This window comes from Nomascus leucogenys, chromosome 23 (assembly GCF_006542625.1).
Source record: "Nomascus leucogenys isolate Asia chromosome 23, Asia_NLE_v1, whole genome shotgun sequence".
NCBI lineage: Eukaryota > Metazoa > Chordata > Mammalia > Primates > Hylobatidae > Nomascus > Nomascus leucogenys.
Window position 1 is genome coordinate 17,606,704 of NC_044403.1, and position 19,536 is coordinate 17,626,239.

Below are 19,536 nucleotides of genomic sequence, written 5' to 3' on the forward strand. Positions count from 1 at the left end.
CTGGGATTACAGGCGTGAGCCACCGCGCCCTGCCAACCTGTTCTTATTCTTAAGAGAGTTAGGAGACTATGGCGGAGTCTTCTAGTCACAGATACTTTTTGTTGCTTCTCTGCTTACAGAAGTTACATTTCATTGTGTGTGTTTCCTGTTCTTTATCTACTGGATTACTCAAGATCACATCATGGAGTGGGTTTATTTCTGGTTAGAACTAAAAGTGACTAAACTCACCTTAGTTTATTTTATCATCTTCAATTATAGAGGAGGACTTTAGTACATAACCTTTTGTGATGTATTTCTTAAGCCAGTCACCCCATCTTTATTTATTGCAATAGGCTTTAGCAAACTATAAATCTTTAGGTTTTGACAATCCTTAAGTCTTAAAAAGTGCTTATCTGTCTGCCAATGTAGAAATCCAAAAGCAGCACATATTTGGTGAATGTCTAGGATTAGCAGTACACTAAAGATAAAAAAGGAAAAGTAAGACATGGTTTGTATATACCTTCAGCAAGTCCATGATTGAAACATAATGCATGAAGGACAAAATAGGAGTAAAATCATACTGTGAAATGCCAAAAATCTCAGCAGTTTTGTACAGTATCATGAAACATCCCAATCTGAGCTTCCAAATCATGCTTAATTACCACAAATTTTAAAATTTTGGGTACCCTAGAAAAATATTCTATACAATAAGGCTAAAATAAATTCTTCCTGAGAATAAGAAATCTTAAATTCACTTTAAAGTTAAGCAACTTTCTTTTGGACAATTCTCTACTCCCGCATATTTGAAATCATATCTATTCCTAAAGAAAAGTATTTTTTTTTCTGGATTTAGAAAAGTTGGACAGAGTTATTTAGTATATTGTTTGATGTTGTTAATGAATTAAATATTCCCCTTCAAGATTGGTAACAAGACCTATTGCACAGGAAAAAGGAAAAACTAGACTCACTTCAAAAGAAACTAAGCTACGTTCCACTGGGTACAGAATACTGATTTCAATTGTTTCTGAACCCCACTCCATTCATTCACTGATTTGCATACTTGTATGTTTATTTGCATAATGTTTTGCTATGGGAATATAAAAGTGCGATGATATGCATCTTTTAAACTAGATATTTGCTTAAGTTTTCCATATTCTGGTTATGATTATGAAAGATTAGCAAGTTTTATCAGGACATAAAAGTACCAACCTGGGGTACTTTTTGATACTAATTTACATAATTGAATTAGTCTAATATTAAAGTTACCTTTCACTTTGAACTCAAGTGCCTGAAAATGTGGGTGAAGTATATAGGTATATGAATTATGAATGAACATATATTTATGAGTTCCTAATTTGAATTTGGGTACCTTCATACACATATTACACTTACTCTCATGATAAACCATCATTTAATAGATCAGGGTCACAAAGATAGTGTCATTTGAACAGGTTTTCTAATTTTAAGGGTATAACTTTATTATTATTATTACTATTACTATTCTGCTTAGAGGCTAAATGTTAGCTGTTAGATTATAGAAGTTAATGTATTGATGTTAGCTTGGCATCCTTATTGATATTTCCAGTTAGTGCTATGAAGTATCTGAAAAACTCCTTTTGTCATCACAATGGGCAGTTACTCCTTATACTGTCACACGCCCTTCCACATTCAGGCATTCTCTTTCCAGGGACTGTCATGTTTAAGGAGGCAGAGGGTAAAGTCGATGACAATGCTTAATGTTTTACGTGCACAATCACAGCCCAGACCAAGAGTGAGAGATGGGGAAATCTTACCCAGCTGGTCAAACTAGAAATTTATAAAGAAAAAATAAACTTACTTTTTTATCTAGCTCATAAACAATGCAATAACAAAGGTGTTTCTGATTCAAGATACAACATTCCTGAGTTCATCACCTATGGAGGTCAAGAAGTATGTCAGAGTCTCCAACTATTAAAAAAAAAAAACTCGAAGTCTTCCAAGACTGTGAAAGGCAAACACTTCATAGGCTCAGAGTGTTTTATCAAGGGCTGCCTTTTCTTAACATTACACTTGTGTGGATTTACCTATTTAAGTCAACCCTAATTCACTAAAAATCCAGAATTAATGATATTATTGTAATTTATCCTCTGTCATAATTGGGTTTACTTCATTTTATCTTTTTTTTAGTTCAAAAATGTTTACACTATGCGTATTTCCTTTCCTTAGCATTAATTAAAATCCTGCAGTATGGAGCATTCAGTAGTTAGTGCTGACACACACAAGTATTAATCTGACTAAAATTAGCCTAATTAAGATTGTTATTAAGGCTTACACAAAGCAGAAGTGTACAACACAGTAGGTAGCAATTATCTTGGCTTTTAAATAACATTTAAATTGAAATGTAGATGAAATATATTCACATAACTGCAATACCTTTTTCTTTAAAATAAAAACATGAAAATTCAAGTTCCAGCTTAAAGTCTTTCATGATGTAGTCACAGTCAGTGTAGGTCCCTGTATACATAACCAGTAACTTCAACTAGTTCTAATAATTTGCAGTCGTTTAAAGTTCTTTTTGTGATTGAAACCAAAGTGGTTGCTAAGCTAAAAACCAAGTCAAGGATCCAGTTATTTTCATTGCAAGTACAATTATCTCAGGGAAAATTATTTTTTGATATAGCTTTCAAACTGATACATTTTCCCAAGAAACATCATGGTATGCACCCATTGTAAAATACTTGATAGGAGGAACTGTGTAAACACCAAAAGAAGTAAACCATGAATTGTAAACATCTAGCCTGAATAAGTCATTCATTCGGCTGCACATTTGTTTGATATAAGCACATTAGTGTTCTCAATTCTTAAATGTAACATCAAGTTGGAATTAAATCAGAGGTGAGGTAGATCATCTAATATGTAATCTGAAGCAAATAACTGATGCCTTATAGAGATACATTCGTGTATTTTATCCCTATGTAAATGATTACCTGTTCTACATTCAGAAATAAAACATGAACTGAAGCTGGGTCTTCTGAAATTAATTCCAATGGTCTACAGAGAAACAAAAGATAGAAGGTCTCATATATATATATATATACACACATATATACATGTATGTGTATATATGTATATATATACACATATATACATATATACATGTATGTGTATATATGTATATATACACATATATATACATGTATGTGTATATATGTATATATACACACATATATATACATGTATGTGTATATATGTATATATACACACATATATATACATGTATGTGCATATATGTATATATATGAACATGTCACATGTTTTGTATATATTATATATAGAAACATGCCACAAATAGGGGAAAACAATAAAAATAAAAAACATATGCCACCCTAAAAAGTGAGTGAGAAATATCTTCCCCAAAGGCAGCAGATACATAAGACAATAAAATTATAGCTGTCTTTATGAGAGTACTTCATGAACACTGAATGATATATTAACAGTGAGCAAATTTCCTATCCTGGGAATTTGCCAAAATAATGGATCCAAGGGGAATTTCTCAAGGACTCAATAGAATTTCATACTTAAGGTTGTGAGCTTACATATCAGAAACTCAAACATCACACTACCCATAGAAACCCATAGTTTTCTCAGCAAATAAATTTAAACCTAAAGAATCTTATACCAATACCTAAAGAATCTTAACATGCCCAATTTTTAGTGTAAGTTCAGCTTCATTATGAAATCACAAGTGCAACCCTAATGTTTCAATAAATTCGGAATGTCTTTTATTTCATTGTAGACTAATTTGGAAAATTATTACATGGTTCAATAATAGCAAAAATTATAAGAACTTCAAGACTCTTGTGGACTTGTCTGCAACCACACAGGCAATATTAAAACACCCATTATTTATCTGAATATAGTATCTCCTATGCAACCTTTGTGCTTTATCTTGTAAGTACAGATCTGCTAGAGGTTTAAAATGTGTGCATTCTGATAAACTGCACTCGGCTTTGGGTGTGTTATTATCTCATACAAGTTAAGAATTAAAAATGGAGTGGATTAAATTGAGGTTGGAATCAAAGTTTGCTTTAAATTTTTAGAAAGTTAGTTTTCATTGGCACCAGAGTGCAGTAGCAAATAAGAAGCAAACATAGATCCTTAAATACGCTAAAATATGCCTTGCCCTAAAATACCTAGGTGAATGAGTGCTATGGTTTGTATGTTTTTATTCCCTCCAAAATTCATGTTGAAATGTATCCCCAACACAACAGTATTGGGGGGTGTTGGTTTTGGGAGGTGAGTGAGTCATCAGTGTTCCACTGTCGTAAATGGAATTAGGTGCTCTTATAAAAGGGCTTGATAGAGTTCATTCCATTTGCTCTTCTACCTTCTGCCATGTGGAACGTGCCATCTTGGAAGCAGAAAGCAGCCCTCCCCAGACAACCAAGCCTACCAGCACCTTGTCCTTGAATTTTCCAGCTTTTAGAACTGTAAGAAATTTCTGTTCTTTATAAATTACTCAATCTCAGACTTTTTTTGAATAACAGCACAAGCAAACTAAGACAATAAACTAAATATGTGTGCTTTGCTTGAAATTTTCTGGAGAACAGTCTTTCATTGGATTTTGCTAGATCAGGCCTGATAGTGTATAGCTTGAGCAGTGCCTCTTATAGTTTAATTTGTATAAGAATCATCTAGAGACCTAGTTTAAACGCAGATTCTGAGTCAGTGGTTCTGGAGCAGAGCCTGAGATTCTGCATGTCTAACAAGCTCCCAGGTGATACCTACACTACTGGTCAGGAAGGACACTTTCAGTATCAAAGACAAAGAAAGTGGCCAAAAGACTGCTCCCTCAAGTTTCATGCATGTGTATAGGCAGCAGTGGCCCAGGTAAAATGCCACAATTTCTCACTAGGCCAGAACGAAAGTTCAGTAACAGGCAATAAAAGCTGATGACTAAACCAGGGGTTAGCCAATCACTACAGCTCATGGGCCAAATCTGGCCCACAGTCTGTTTTTGTATGACCTGCATGGTAAGAATGGTTTACACAGATGAATATTTGCAATTGATTTGATAATAGAAAACACCTTTGAACCCCAATTAAGTGAAATCGCATCACCCTTCCAAAAGAGTTTTAAATTTTATCAATTTAAAAAGTCATAGAAATTTATTTTGTCTCTTGTTACATAAGTACCTACTTATCCTAAATTTTGTTGTTTCTCTCACAAAGTCTGAAATATTTATTACTGGTCTTTTACAGAGAAAAGAATAGTGACCCTTGTCTAAACTTTTGCTGATAATGCCATAAACTTTCCTTTATTTTTACATAGCACAAGTAACAATCAAAAAAACAAAAGTGCATGATAGTTTTAAAATCTAAATTACCTCAAATTAGTTTGGATGAGGGGTGTCTTAGAAGATAGTCCCAGAATTCAAATTCCAAAAGGAAGCCAAAGAAAGCAACTTAAATTACTGTTGAGAAGTCTAGTGATTTTCTTTCTTTCTTTCTTTTCTTTCTTCCTTTCTTTTCTTTCTTTCTTTCCTTCTTTCTTTCTTTCTTTCTTTCTTTCTTTCTTTCCTTTCTTTCTTTTTCCTTTCTTTCTTTCTCTTTCTTTGTTTCTTTTTCTTTCTTCCTCTCTCTCTCTTTCTTTCTTTTTTTCTTTTTTAGACAGAGTCTAGCTCTGTAGCTCAGCCTAAAGTGCAGTGGCGCAATTTTGGCTCACTGCAACCTCCACCTCCTTGGTTCAAGCAATTCTTGTGCCTCAGCCTCCCAAGTAGCTGGGATTACAGTTATGTGCCACCACGCCCAGCTAATTTTGGTATTTTTAGTAGAGATGGAGTTTTGTCATGTTGCCCAGGCTGGTCTTGAACTCCTGGCCTCAAGTGATCCTCCCACCTCGGCCTCCCAAAGTGCTGGGATTACAGCTACAAGCTGCTGCACCTGGCCAGAAGTCCATTGCTTTTCTGATGCTCATCCTTGTGTTACAATCTCTTTTTCTAAACGGAAAGCTCTTCTCTCTTTTCATGCTGTTCTAAAATTTCATGCTATTGTACCTTGGTAAAGGTCTTTTTCAACCATTGTACTTTTGACCCAGGTGGGCTCTTTCAATTAGAAAAATTTTATTTTTAAAAAAAAGTTTCCTTTCTTCCATTTTCTTTGTATTTCCTTTTGAGCTCCTATTGATCAGATGTTGGACCTTCCTAAAATAACTCAATAAGCCTCAATATTTTTTCTTCAAATGTTTATAAGTGTATTTGTTTGATTTGTATTGTTATTGCCTTTTTTGCTTTGTTGTTTCTCTATTTTTTTGGAAATTTCTTTGACTTCATCCTGCAAATTTTCTGCTGAGTTTTGTATTTCAGCAGTCATATTTGGTTTCTAAGATTCCTTATTATTCTTTTTTCATAGCTACTTATTATTGATTGCATTAACTACAGATTACCCCCACTTGCTTTTTGCTTGTCTCCTTGTTTTTCACATAGGAAGCTTTTCTCAAATGTCTGGTGATCTTTGGATATCTATTCTTATAGACTGTAAAATAATAGTATTAGTGAGGATGATATGAAGTGAGACTTACAGGGTTTCCCTATAGAATCATTTGGCAAGGAATCAGTCATATTATTATGAGGATCTCCCCCCAGCTATTATATGCAGCAATCTTTTAATGGAGTTATTCAGTTTATTAAGAGAAGATTTCTTCAGCCTCCTGCTTTGAGGCATATTTCCTAGTGCTGAAAGTGAGGTGTGGCTGTGTGCAGATAGGAATGGCAGATGTCTCATCATTCAAAATCCTAGTTTTTACCCATTTTCCATTTTCAGCCTCAGCCTTCTCTGAATCCAAAGTCACACCTATTTAAATTCTGCAAAGTAATCTCCAGTCTCTTACCGGAGGAGGAGATGGAACACATACTCACCTTGTTTCATGGGGATAGAATTGGAGACTTGACAATTTCACTGTTCAGAGCACAGACTTTCAACCAGTCCTTGCAGTTTTCCTTCTGAGTCTAACCCCACCTTCTGAAATACCCGGTGCCTTCAAGTCATGAGCTTCTAGATGATTCCTCAGGGGATTAGGAGGATTAGGGTCATGCTTCTTCAGTCTCTCGCTCAGCTGTCAGTTTAGATTATAGCTCCCTCATTTATTTTTCTAAATCAGTTATCACTTCTCTTTCCAATTTCTAAATTTTTTTTCAATTTTTGTCCACCAATATTTTTCTCTTTCTCTGGCTTTTTACCTTTTCCAAATTTCTTTGCCATCATTTAACCAGAATCATGAGAAAGAAAAGTAAAATTGTGTGGTCAATCAGCCACCTTAACTGGAAGTCCCTAAACTGCTCTAGATACTGGAATGTAGATAAAAATCTTCTTTTAGTGGAACAGGATCTTAAAAGTATTCTAAATCTGCATAGTTCTTTCCAACTTGCAAAGAATTTGCACCATTATGCATTATCTGTACCAAATTTTGTACAAAAGATACTTGAGAATTTTTAAGGTAAAGTGACTGGCCCACAGTTACATAACTAATAAGAATCATACTGGTGGAGACTATTTAATTAGAAAAATACTTGGCCATTATCTAGGTCCTAAACCTTGAAGAACATAATTATGTAAATTTTTTTGTCTTTTTTTTTTTTGGGGGGGGGGGACGGAGTCTTGCTCTGTAGCCCAGGCTGGAGTGCAGTGGCGTGATCTCGGCTCACTGCAAGCTCTGCCTCCCAGGTTCACGCCATTCTCCTGCCTCAGCCTCCCGAGTAGCTGGGACTACAGGTGCCACCACCACGCCTGGCTATTTTTTTTTTTTTTTTGTATTTTTAGTAGAGACGGGGTTTCACAGTGTTAGCCAGGATGGTCTCGATCTCCTGACCTCGTGATCCGCCCACCTCGGCCTCCCAAAATGCTGGGATTACAGGCGTGAGCCACCGCGCCTGGTCTTGTCTTTTTTAAGAATTAAAAAATAAAAATACTCAAGTGCCTTATTCCCTTGGTGTAAATATTTAAAAATTCATCTAAATTTTGTAAACAAATTTAATAATTTAACATAATTCTTATTGTTTACTGTAATGTCAAAAGCAAAGCCTATGGAACAAGTATTAAATTGTGCCTCTATTGTCTGGGATAGTTCAGCTCTTGCACTATTAGGACAAAAAAAAGAGCTCAGTAAAATAAGCTGCAAACCTCAGCAACCAGCTCTAATTTTACCGTAGACTCTATCTTTAGTTTAAACTCATCAACAGTGGGTTGTTGAAACTCACCTCTCTATCCTCTCAATTTCATTCCCATCTACTCATTCTCACCAAGTGACTAGCCTCCCTAAGTTGCAAGAATAAGATTATACGGTAAATATGTCCTCAAATTCACTTTTCTATTTGTCAATATTCTCCATATTCTAAACATTCTATACATTTCTTTTCCTTTAGAGGATAACTTTTTTCTTTCCTTTCTGGGATTAAACTTGGGCCCCTAATCATTTTCTCTCTCTCACCTACTTCAGGATGTTTCTATATTATTTATTTTTTCCTCATATATCATTAATTTTTCCCATCTCCATTGACTCCTCTTCCATCTATACAAACATTACTAAGCCTTTCACATCTTATAAAAGAGCTTCCTGTGATCCAGCTAACTTCTTAAGCAATTTGTGTAGCTTTCTCCTTTTCTGCACACCAAACTTCTTAGAAGATTAGATGACACTACTTACACATACTCACCACCCAATCATTGTTCAACCCCTTGCTTTCTGATTTCATCATGGGAGTCCTGTTGAGTGTAAAAGATAACTGATAATCCATTCTTCAATACAGTTGACTTGTCACATGTTTCATTATCCTCTATCTCTTAAAATATTAAACGTGGTCATTTATTTATTTAAGAGAGTGTGTGTGTGTGTGTGTGTGTGTGTGTGTGTGTGTGTGTTGCTTACTGTGAACCTGGGCCCTTTTCTTGGTAGTAAAGAGTAATAAACAAAACAAACTTAGATCCAATTCTTGTGAATCTTCCAGTGAAGTAATTGAAACACATGGTACAAATGAACACACTAAAAATATTTAATTTCAAAGTGTAGTAAGTATAGTGAAAAAAATGGATGTTATGGGATCTAATTTAGATTATAAAGTGCATATCTAAAAGACAAAGAGGCATTAGACAGGACAGTTTCAGACAGAGTGAAGAGCAAATCAAAGTCCCTAAGGTGGAAAAGAAAGAGTTTAAGATATTCAAGAAAGACGAAGATTACTGTGGCTGAAACCTGGTCAGACAGTAGAAAGTAGCAGGCAATTAGACTGAAGTAATGAGCATAGGCAAGATCACACAGGCCATGTTAAAAATTATGGATTTCTTCTTAACTGTGTGGACACCCATAGAAGAAATTAAGCTGAAGAGTAATATTCAATTTACATTTACATAAGCTCAATCTGGCTGCTGGGTGCTTAATAGGTTAGAGGTGGACAAGAGTGGAAACAAGAAGACCAGTTAATATGCTACTGCACATCATCTGAGTTAAAAATGAGAATGGCTTGGCTTGGAATGATGGCAGTGGCTATGGATAGAAGCAAACTGATTTATAATACACAGTTGATCCTTGAACAACGCAGGGGTTGGGAGCATCAAGCCCCACACAGTCAAAAATTTACGTGTAACTTTTGACCCCCTGCAAACTTAACTACTAATAGCCTACTGTTGATGGAAAGCCATATTAATAACATAAACAATCAATATACATTTTATGTTATATGTATTACATAGTGTATTCTTACAATAAAGTCAGCTACAGAGAAGAAAATGTTATTAAGAAAATCATATAGAAGAGAAAATATATTTACTCTGAATTAAGTGGAAGTGGATCATCACAGAGGTCTTTAATCTCACTGTCTTCACACTGAGTAGGCTGAGGAGGAGGAGCAGGAGGAGACGTTGGCCTTGCTGTCTCAGAGGTGGCAGAAGTAGAGGAAAACCCTCATGTAAGTGTACCTGAGCAGTTCAAACCCATGTTGTTCAAGGGTCAAGTGTATTTTGGAAACCAAATCTACAGAACTTAATGATGTATTTGGAGGTAGGGGGAAGAGAGGGGACCACAGATGTGGAAGAGATCAGAAGAGTGAAGGAGAAGAATTAGAGAGAAAGATCAAAAGTTCTACTTTGTATATCCTCCTTCTTGAAGCCTTTTCTTACACATGACCTATCTTTCTGACCTTGCTTTCAGCACTTTTACTTCATTGTCTTGCCCCAAATGCAAACATGCTTGAAGGCACTGCTTAGATATTCTCTACTGTCCCTCCCCAATCCACTTTCAGTTTCACCTGGCCCTAAACTCTGACTCTAAGCAGATGACTCACTATTTTTTCTCTCTTGATTCACCCAATTTCCTGAGCTATGACACATTTTCAATTGTTTTCTGATCATTTCTCTTTAGATGACCCCTTTGCATCTCCAACTCAACTCAAAATTAAATTCATGTTATTCACATATCTACTATGGTTCTTACTTATATTACCACTGCCATCTTTCCAGTCACCTGGATTCATATTCATAACTAACTTCTGCTTCCTCCTTGCTCTTTGCTTCAGTTGCTATGGTTTTATCAGTGCACTCTAATGCATTTTATGTCTCTACCTTCCTTATATTTTCCTGAAGTGGAAGCCCTGATTGTAACTTAAGCCCCCATTATACTTTACCAGATTATTTTTATCACTTCTATCTTCCTACCTCCAATATCTTTCCTATTCTACCAACCAGCACATGACCTTTAGAGTAATCATCCTAAATAACAATTGTAATCATTTCACTTGTGTCTAAAATCTTCAATGATTCTATTATCTTCATTCTCTTATCTTCAGAGTAATTTTCAAATTTATTAAAAATGTATTAAATGCTTCTTATGATCTGACCCCAATCTATCATCTACCTTGATTCCCAAATAACTTGAACGTCTCGTCATCCTGAAAATCTGTCTGATGCTTTCACAACGCTGTCCCTTTGCTCATGCCACATGTGCTGCCTTCACCTTTTCATACCGAAACCCTTCTTTCTTAAAAGCATAAAATGATGTCTCTCACCTCTCCAACTAGCAGTAAGTTCTTCTCCTGATACTCCCCAGTAGAATATGAGTCTGCAATGGAACAGACTTTTTTCATCTTTTATCCCCCACAGTGCTGAGCATACAATCTTGCATATAGCAGGAACAGAGCAAATATTAAATTGAATTGACATATTAGCACTCTTTCTGATGAGTTTGTAATGTGTCCAATAATCTTGATAAATGTGATTATATGATGAATTTGGCCTTAAAGTCAGATAATATGTGAAATGTATATTTTTTATGTGAGCCGTTTACAGAACCAAAATCTCTACTTTACTATGAATAAGCCTTTATAGGCCTTAATTTAAAATATTAATAAATTAAAAATTCCTCAAATTTTTGAACTGAGGTTTATTGAGGTTTCCTCCTTTTTTACACCTTTGATTTCTTGGGGACCCTGGAAAGAGCAGTCTTTATGAATATATTTAAATTCTGAGATACAATCAAAAAAATTACCTACCAGTTTCTCTATCAACCAAAACAAACACTAAGCTATTTAAACATTAGATTGATTTTTCTGAATTGAAAGCTTTGCCTTATCTAAAATTTTATGCAAGTTAGCAAAATGTGACTATCTGAAAATTTCAAATAAATTCCATCAAGCTAAAGTTTACCTCCACTCTAACGATGGGATTAAGTCCAGTAATATGAATGCTAAACGGAGAAATGGAATGGTTAGAGTAGATATAGACTCGGTAACAAAATCCCACTCAATTTCAACAAAAAACTTCTAGATAATTCCTTAAAAGTAAAAGGAAGAGAGAGTTTGACCACTATAATTGTTGGCATTTACACTCTTCACTTAGCTAATTTATCTCTTAAAGAAATTTTTTTCTAAATGAAAGTTTCTAGTCCTTAATTCTCTAATAGCTGTTTTACCTTCTCTGTGAAATTAGAGAAATGACAGACAACTGAGGACCAATAATACTTTAAGTTTATTTCAAAAACATGTTTAAAATAATAATTAAAGCTATATATAAAGATAATTTTATATTTGAACTTCCTCCAAATCATTTTTGACTCATATATCTTTTTTATGAAAACTTATCTAGGATGATATCTCTTATCTGAGAAAAAAAGTTTTAAAACATTGCTTTATCTTCAATAATAATTGCTACTAATTCAAGGGATCCGCACCTGCAGATTCAACCAACCTTGAATAAAAAGTAGTTGGTTGCATCTGTATTGAACATGTATAGACTTTTTTTTCTTGTCATTATTCCCTAAACAATATAGTATAACAACTGTTTACATACTATTTGCGTTGTATTAGGGATTATAAGTAACCTAGAAATGATTTAAAGAACAGGGGAAAAGGAGCATAGGTTATGTGCAAATAAATACAAAGCCGTTTTATACAATGGATTTGAGCAGCAGGAATTTCGGTGTCTTTGGGGTCTTGGAACCAATCCCCAGCAGATATCAGTTGTCTTATTTAAATGTCACAAGCACCCTACAAAGTAAGCGTCATTAACCCCACCTTAGAGCTGAGGAAAGTGATTATGAGGTTACATTACTGGCCCGAGGTCCTATATGTAGGAAGTCAGGGAAGAGGAAGTCAACTCAGCCCTTTGTGAGGCCAGAGCCTAAGCACTGGATGGCCAGACAGCACAGTTCACTGGCGTCTGGATATCCCAAGGGCAAACAAATATTGAGGAAACATCTCATGTCCAGCACCTGTTGTTTCCTGACTTTTTAATCATCGCCATTCTAACTGGTGTGAGATGGTATCTCATTGTGGTTTTGATTTGCATTTCTCTGATGGCCAGTGATGATGAGCATTTTTTCATGTGTCTGTTGGCTGCATAAATGTCTTCTTTTGAGAAGTGTCTGTTCACACGCTTCACCCACTTTTTGATGGGGTTGTTTGTTTTTTTCTTGTAAATTTGTTTGAGTTCTTTGTAGATTCTGGATATTAGCCCTTTGTCAGATGAGTAGATTGCAAAAATTTCCTTCCATTCTGTAGGTTGTCTGTTTACTCTGATGGTAGTTTCTTTTGCTGTGCAGAAGCTCTTTAGTTTAATTAGATCCCATTTGTCAATTTTGGCTTTTGTTGCCATTGCTTTTGATGTTTTAGACATGAAGTCCTTGCCCATGCCTATGTCCTGAATGGTATTGCCTACAGGAACACTCTTCCACCGTTGGTGGGACTGTAAACTAGTTCAACCATTGTGGAAGACAGTGTGGCAATTCCTCAGGGATCTAGAACTAGAAATACCATTTGACCCAGCCATCCCATTACTGGGTATATACCCAAAGGAATATAAATCATGCTGCTATAAATACACATGCACATGTATGTTTATTGCGGCACTACTCACAATAGCAAAGACTTGGAACCAACCCAAACGTCCAACAATGATAGATTGGATTAAGAAAATGTGGCACATATACGCCATGGAATACTATGTGGCCATAAAAAATCATGAGTTCCTGTCCTTTGTAGGGACATGGATGAAGCTGGAAACCATCATTCTCAGAAAACTATCACAAGGACAAAAAACCAAACACCGCATGTTCTCACTCATAGGTGGGAATTGAACAATGAGAACACATGGACACAGGAAGGGGAACATCACACACCAGGGCCTGTTGCGGGGTGGGGGGAGGGAGGAGGGATAGCATTAGGAGATATACCTATTGTAAATGACGAGTTAATGGGTGCAGCACACCAACATGACAAATGTATACATATGTAACAAATCTGCACATTGTACACATGTACCCTAGAACTTAAAGTATAATAAAAAAAAGAAACATCTAATGTTAATGAATAAGAAATGTTATGGCCTATTAAATGAATCTCTAGCTCTTCCTTTAAATTCTTTTTCTTTTGCATTATTTTCCTTCAGTTGCTGGAAATCTTTTTGCTGCATTGTCTGTGATGATAGCTGGCTTCTTTGAAATACACCGAAAACATTTCCCTCCAGTGGAGCAGCCCCTTTCAGGAAAAGTTCTCACTGTTTCCTCCATGCCCTGTTTCTACCTGATTCTTCAGTATCTTTTACTTGGAGTGGCGGAAACGTTGGTAAACCCAGCCCGTGAGTAAACACCTTCTCAACTAATGTTAGAACATACTGAAACTTTACACAGAACACATCACTTCAACCAGAACAATTAAAGTGGTATGTCATCTATTCACCCCCTAGAGAGTTCCAACAATACTTCAAGCAAATTTATTTATTACTTTTTTACAGACATCTCATTTCTCCTCATTCCTCTACCATGCACAGAACAATTATCAATTCTGCCTGGATGCAGATGGAACAAAAGATTTTTAACCTGGTTAAAGGCAATAACCATTTTGTCAGACACACCACAGGAGGAAAACCTCTGCTAAAACCCAGAAGACAACTCCAGAACACTAAGATGAAAAGTCTCTTCTCTTCTCCCTTCCCTCCTCTCACCTCCCCCACTCTCACTCATAGATAAACTCACAGGCCGGGTGCGGCGGCTCACACCTGTAATCCCAGCACTTTGGGAAGCCGAGGCGGGTGGATCACGAGGTCAAGAGATCAAGACCATCCTGGCCAACATGGTGAAACCCTGTCTCTATTAAAAATACAAAAAATTAGCTGGGTGTGATGGTTGGCGCCTGTAGTCCCAGCTACTCAGGAGGCTGAGGCAGGAGAATCACTTGAACCCGGGAGGCGGAGGTTGCAGTGAGCCGAGATTGCGCCACTGCACTCCAGCCTGGCGACACAGTGAGACTCCATCTCAAAAAAAAAAAAAGCTCATTTATACCCCTCCAAAAATGACACTTAATGTTCTTTGAGAGTATATAAACATGCAAATGAAATGAAAATTTAAGCCAATTTTCCAGATAACTCGATGTCTTTGAATTAAATTACACTAGATTAAATGAGATCACTAATGTTTCATAAGACAGGTTCAAAATAAGTTTATTAAATATCAAGGGTTTCTGAATTATCTAGATTGCTTATATTAATTAAACTACCCACTTTACAATTTATCACAATATTTCAGTGACTTCTTGCAATACAGTAATGTGTGTGTACATCTATTTATCAATGTAATTGATTACATCTTATGTTTCTATCCTCCTTAAATTTTCATGTAGTAGGAGTCCTGATTGTAACTCAAGCTCCCATTATACTTTATGGATAATATTTTTATAACTTCTAACTATCTTCCGACCTCCAATATCTCTCCCATTCTATCAACTGGCACATGGATTTTAGAGTAATCATCCTAAATAACAATTCTAACCATTCCATCTGTGTCTACAATCTTCAATGATTCTATTATCTTCAAAGTTGTTTCCAAACTCCTTAAAGATAAATATTTAAATATTTAAGAAATATGTATCTATACACGTACATACTTACGATACCAAGGCAATTCATTAAACAATGAAAATAAAATTAAGTTGGAGTATATTCATATATATGTGTGCCAGACTTCTTTTTTTATAATTGTATATCATTCCATTCCATATATTTTGCATACATAAATTAAGAGATTTTATACTGGGGACCTCACTGTTTAACATTGCAAAGAAGACAAAAGAAGTGTAAAGCAATGCTACTACACAAATATTTGTGATCTTCTCTGATGTTATTCCCAAAAATGTGTGGAAGTAGTCAGCCAAAATTTTCTGGGCTGGTATAGAGTAAGTAATGAGTAAAGGTAATGAGTGAATATGTGGAGGAAATTGCTAGCCAGCTTAGCAATAGTGGTTCAGCATACAGAAGCCAGAGAGGTACAGAAAACCAATGACTGTGAAAAAGGCAGATCATGTGCTACACATCACTTACTCCACCACTCCTTGATTTGCTCTTCAGGAAATCAGGCCTAACTGAGGTCTAACTAAGTCACTTGACTCATCTGCTATCGGGATCATGGACCAGGGACTGAAAGAATTTGGTCTGATATCTAGCTTTTCCATTACTACCTACATAAACTTGGGAACTCATTTAACCTCTAATCCTCACTTTCTGATATTTAAAATAGAAATAATTGTATTCTTCTTTATATCACAGCATTGATAGGGTAAGAGTCAATGGGAATGAGAGACTACTCCTTGAAAATCAAATGACATAAAATATGAAAGGGTATTTCAAACTATAAAATCAAGTATTACCCTTCTGGGAGACAGTACAGCATAGAGGTTAGGCTCTATGGTCTTAAAAGTCAGACACACCTGAATTCAAACCCAGTTCTGTCACTGACTAACTCTGTGACATTGGGAAAATTATTCCTCATTTCTGGGCTTTTCTCATCATCTATAAAACAGGGAGTTGTTCAAAGGACTAAGTGGAAGATTTTATGTAAAGCAAAAACCACGGTGCCCCGTATATAGACAGCATTCAATAATTAGCAGTTATAATGTGTTGTTGTTATCATTACTAAAAGTAATGGCAAAAACCGCAATTACTTTTTCACCAACCTAATATTATTATCATGTTTCACATGAATTAATAGTGTCAGACTCAGAACAGAAGCACAGGTGTTCTGTTCCCAGCTCTTTCTGCCATTAACCACCTGAACAGCTGGGAGACCTGGAAGCATAAGCAGAACTGTCTCTCACTTGATTCATCCTAGATCCGTCTCTTTCCTCTCACCTTTCCCCTCCAATCCAACAGCAAGTCCTTGTTTTTACTCTGAAATAGAACTTAAATCTGGCCACATCTCACTATCCCCTTTGTTCTCCTCCTGGCATACAACACCATCATCTCCAGCCCCAATTCGACCAGAGCCTCTGAACTTTTCTTCCTGCTTCCTCTCCTGCCCCATGAGTCCATTCTCTTCAAAACAGCTGTGGTGTTCTTCTCAAAACACAAGTTCTATCATTCCCCTGATTGAAATTCCACAGTAGAGTTTTAGAGATAAATTATTCACAATGGTGAATAATGTTCCACACGATTTGGTCTCCGCATGTTGTTCCATCTACATTTGGTTATATTCTGCCCCTTGACCACATCCCCAGAAACGTGTGTGTTTCTAAGATGCTAGATTTCTGTCTACCCCAAGGCCTTTGTACTTGCTTTATCCTTTATTCAGAATTCCCTTTCCTCTGTTTTCAAATGACTGGCTTCTTCTCATTATTGAGCTTTCTCAAAGGTCATCTCTTTGGAGGGGCTTCCTTGACCATTCCATCACTTTCCACTTAATTACCATGGTTTTTTAAATAGCACTTGTCAGAATCTGAAATTATTTTATTTATATTTGTATTGCATGCCTCTCACTGTAAGAATATACACACCTGACATCAATGTATGTTTCTCCTTTCCGAAAAGTACATATACAAAATAGGTGATCAATAAATACATTTTGATTGAAGAAACAAAAGAATTAAATCTATGGTTATTTCTATATGGTACAATAAAAACATATTATTCAAACTTTTGACAGTGTCCTACATTGATGGCATTGAGCAAGGAAACACAGTGAATCACTCCATAAATGACAGTAGACATAGTCTACCCTACTAAGACATGTTATACGTTGGAGATGAGCTAGAAAAAAAAAAAAGCAGTAGAAAACTTTTCAAATTATGTTTTAATTTTAGCAGTGTACACCTCAGCTGTCTCATACCTTATGTTTGTTTATTCAAAAAATACTGTGTGGGTGTCTACAATGTGCCTAATACTGCTCTCGAAGCTTTAGACACATCAGTTAAAAAAAAAAAGATAAAAATTTCTGCCATTGTAGACCTTATAGGATTTCTGTGGTTGAGTAGTAGAGAGTAAGTTGGGAAGATAGAAGGCTCTAATCAGAGGATGGTGCACAAAATTGTGATTATGGAGTAGGTACAGTTATTGATCCAAGACATGGTTTTGCAGGCCAGTCTCTGTTACAATTACTCAACTATGCCATTGTGGTATGAATGCAGCCATAGACAACATATAATAAATGAGTGTGGCTGTGTTCCAATAAAACTTTATTAAAATAGGTGGCAAGCTGAATATCACTTGACCATAGTTGGCCAACCACTGGTCTGAGGTACAAGGCATAGGCCATGACCTTGGGTGTGAGTGGAGTGGAAACTAAGGTAGATTGGAGATCAAGGACATTGGAGGTCAAGGAACTGGACAATTAAGATTGAAAGGATGGAAGGTGGGAAGGATGATCTATATGTATAGTAAAATTGCCAAGTATTAAGGCAGCAGTAGTACCAGAGTGTGTGACAATGAGAGAGGAACCGACAACTCTGAGAAAAAGAGGAAAATGTCCTATAGATTGGCAGATGACAGCATGAAAGGGAAGTAGATGATATAATCGGATAACATGAGCTTCAAAGCTGAAGTTTTTAGAAGAATCAAATAGATGCAATAAAAAATGAAAAAGGGGATATCACCACCGATCCTACAGAAATACAATCTACCATCAGAGAATACTACAAACACCTCTATGCAAATAAACTAGAAAATCTAGAAGAAATGGATAAATTCCTCGACAAATACACCCTCCCAAGACTAAACCAGGAAGAAGTTGAATCTCTGAATAGATCAATAACAGGTTCTGAAATTGTGGCAACAATCAATAGCTTACCAACCAAAAAGAGTCCAGGACCTGATGGATTCACAGCTGAATTCTACCAGAGGTACAAGGAGGAACTGGTACCATTCCTTCTGAAACTATTCCAATCGATAGAAAAAGAGGGAATCCTCCCTAACACATTTTACGAAGCCAGCATCGTCCTGATACCAAAGCCTGGCAGAGACATAACCAAAAAAGAGAATTTCAGACCAATATCCTTGATGAACATTGATGCAAAAATCCTCAATAAAATACTGGCAAACCGAATCCAGCAGCACATCAAAAAGCTTATCCACCATAATCAAGTGGGCTTCATCCCTGGGATGCAAGGCTGGTTCAACATACGCAAATCAATAAATGTAATCCAGCATATAAACAGAACCAAAGACAAAAACCACATGATTATCTCAATAGATGCAGAAAAGGCCTTTGACAAAATTCAACAACCCTTCATGCTAAAAACTCTCAATAAATTAGGTATTGATGGGACGTATCTCAAAATAATAAGAGCTATCTACGACAAACCCACAGCCAATATCATACTGAATGGGCAAAAACTGGAAGCATTCCCTTTGAAAACTGGCACAAGACAGGGATGCCCTCTCTCACCGCTCCTATTCAACATAGTGCTGGAAGTTCTGGCCAGGGCAATCAGGCAGGAGAAGGAAATAAAGGGTATTCAATTAGGAAACGAGGAAGTCAAATTGTCCCTGTTTGCAGATGACATGATTGTATATCTAGAAAACCCCATTGTCTCAGCCCAAAATCTCCTTAAGCTGATTAGCAACTTCAGCAAAGTCTCAGGATACAAAATTAATGTACAAAAATCACAAGCATTCTTGTACACCAATAACAGACAAACAGAGAGCCAAATCATGAGTGAACTCCCATTCACAATTGCTTCAAAGAGAATAAAATACCTAGGAATCCAACTTACAAGGGATGTGAAGGACCTCTTCAAGGAGAACTACAAACCACTGCTCAATGAAATAAAAGAGG

The 19,536-nt window shown here is 36.1% G+C and overlaps 1 protein-coding gene across 1 annotated transcript in view; it reads left to right on the top strand.

The window, feature by feature from the left end:
• Positions 1-19,536, top strand: part of SLC15A5 (solute carrier family 15 member 5) — a 91,287-nt gene that overhangs the window by 39,609 nt on the left and 32,142 nt on the right. The window contains 1 exon segment of the mRNA XM_003265554.4: positions 13,887-14,075. Within this exon segment, the coding sequence (XP_003265602.3) occupies positions 13,887-14,075 (189 nt within the window).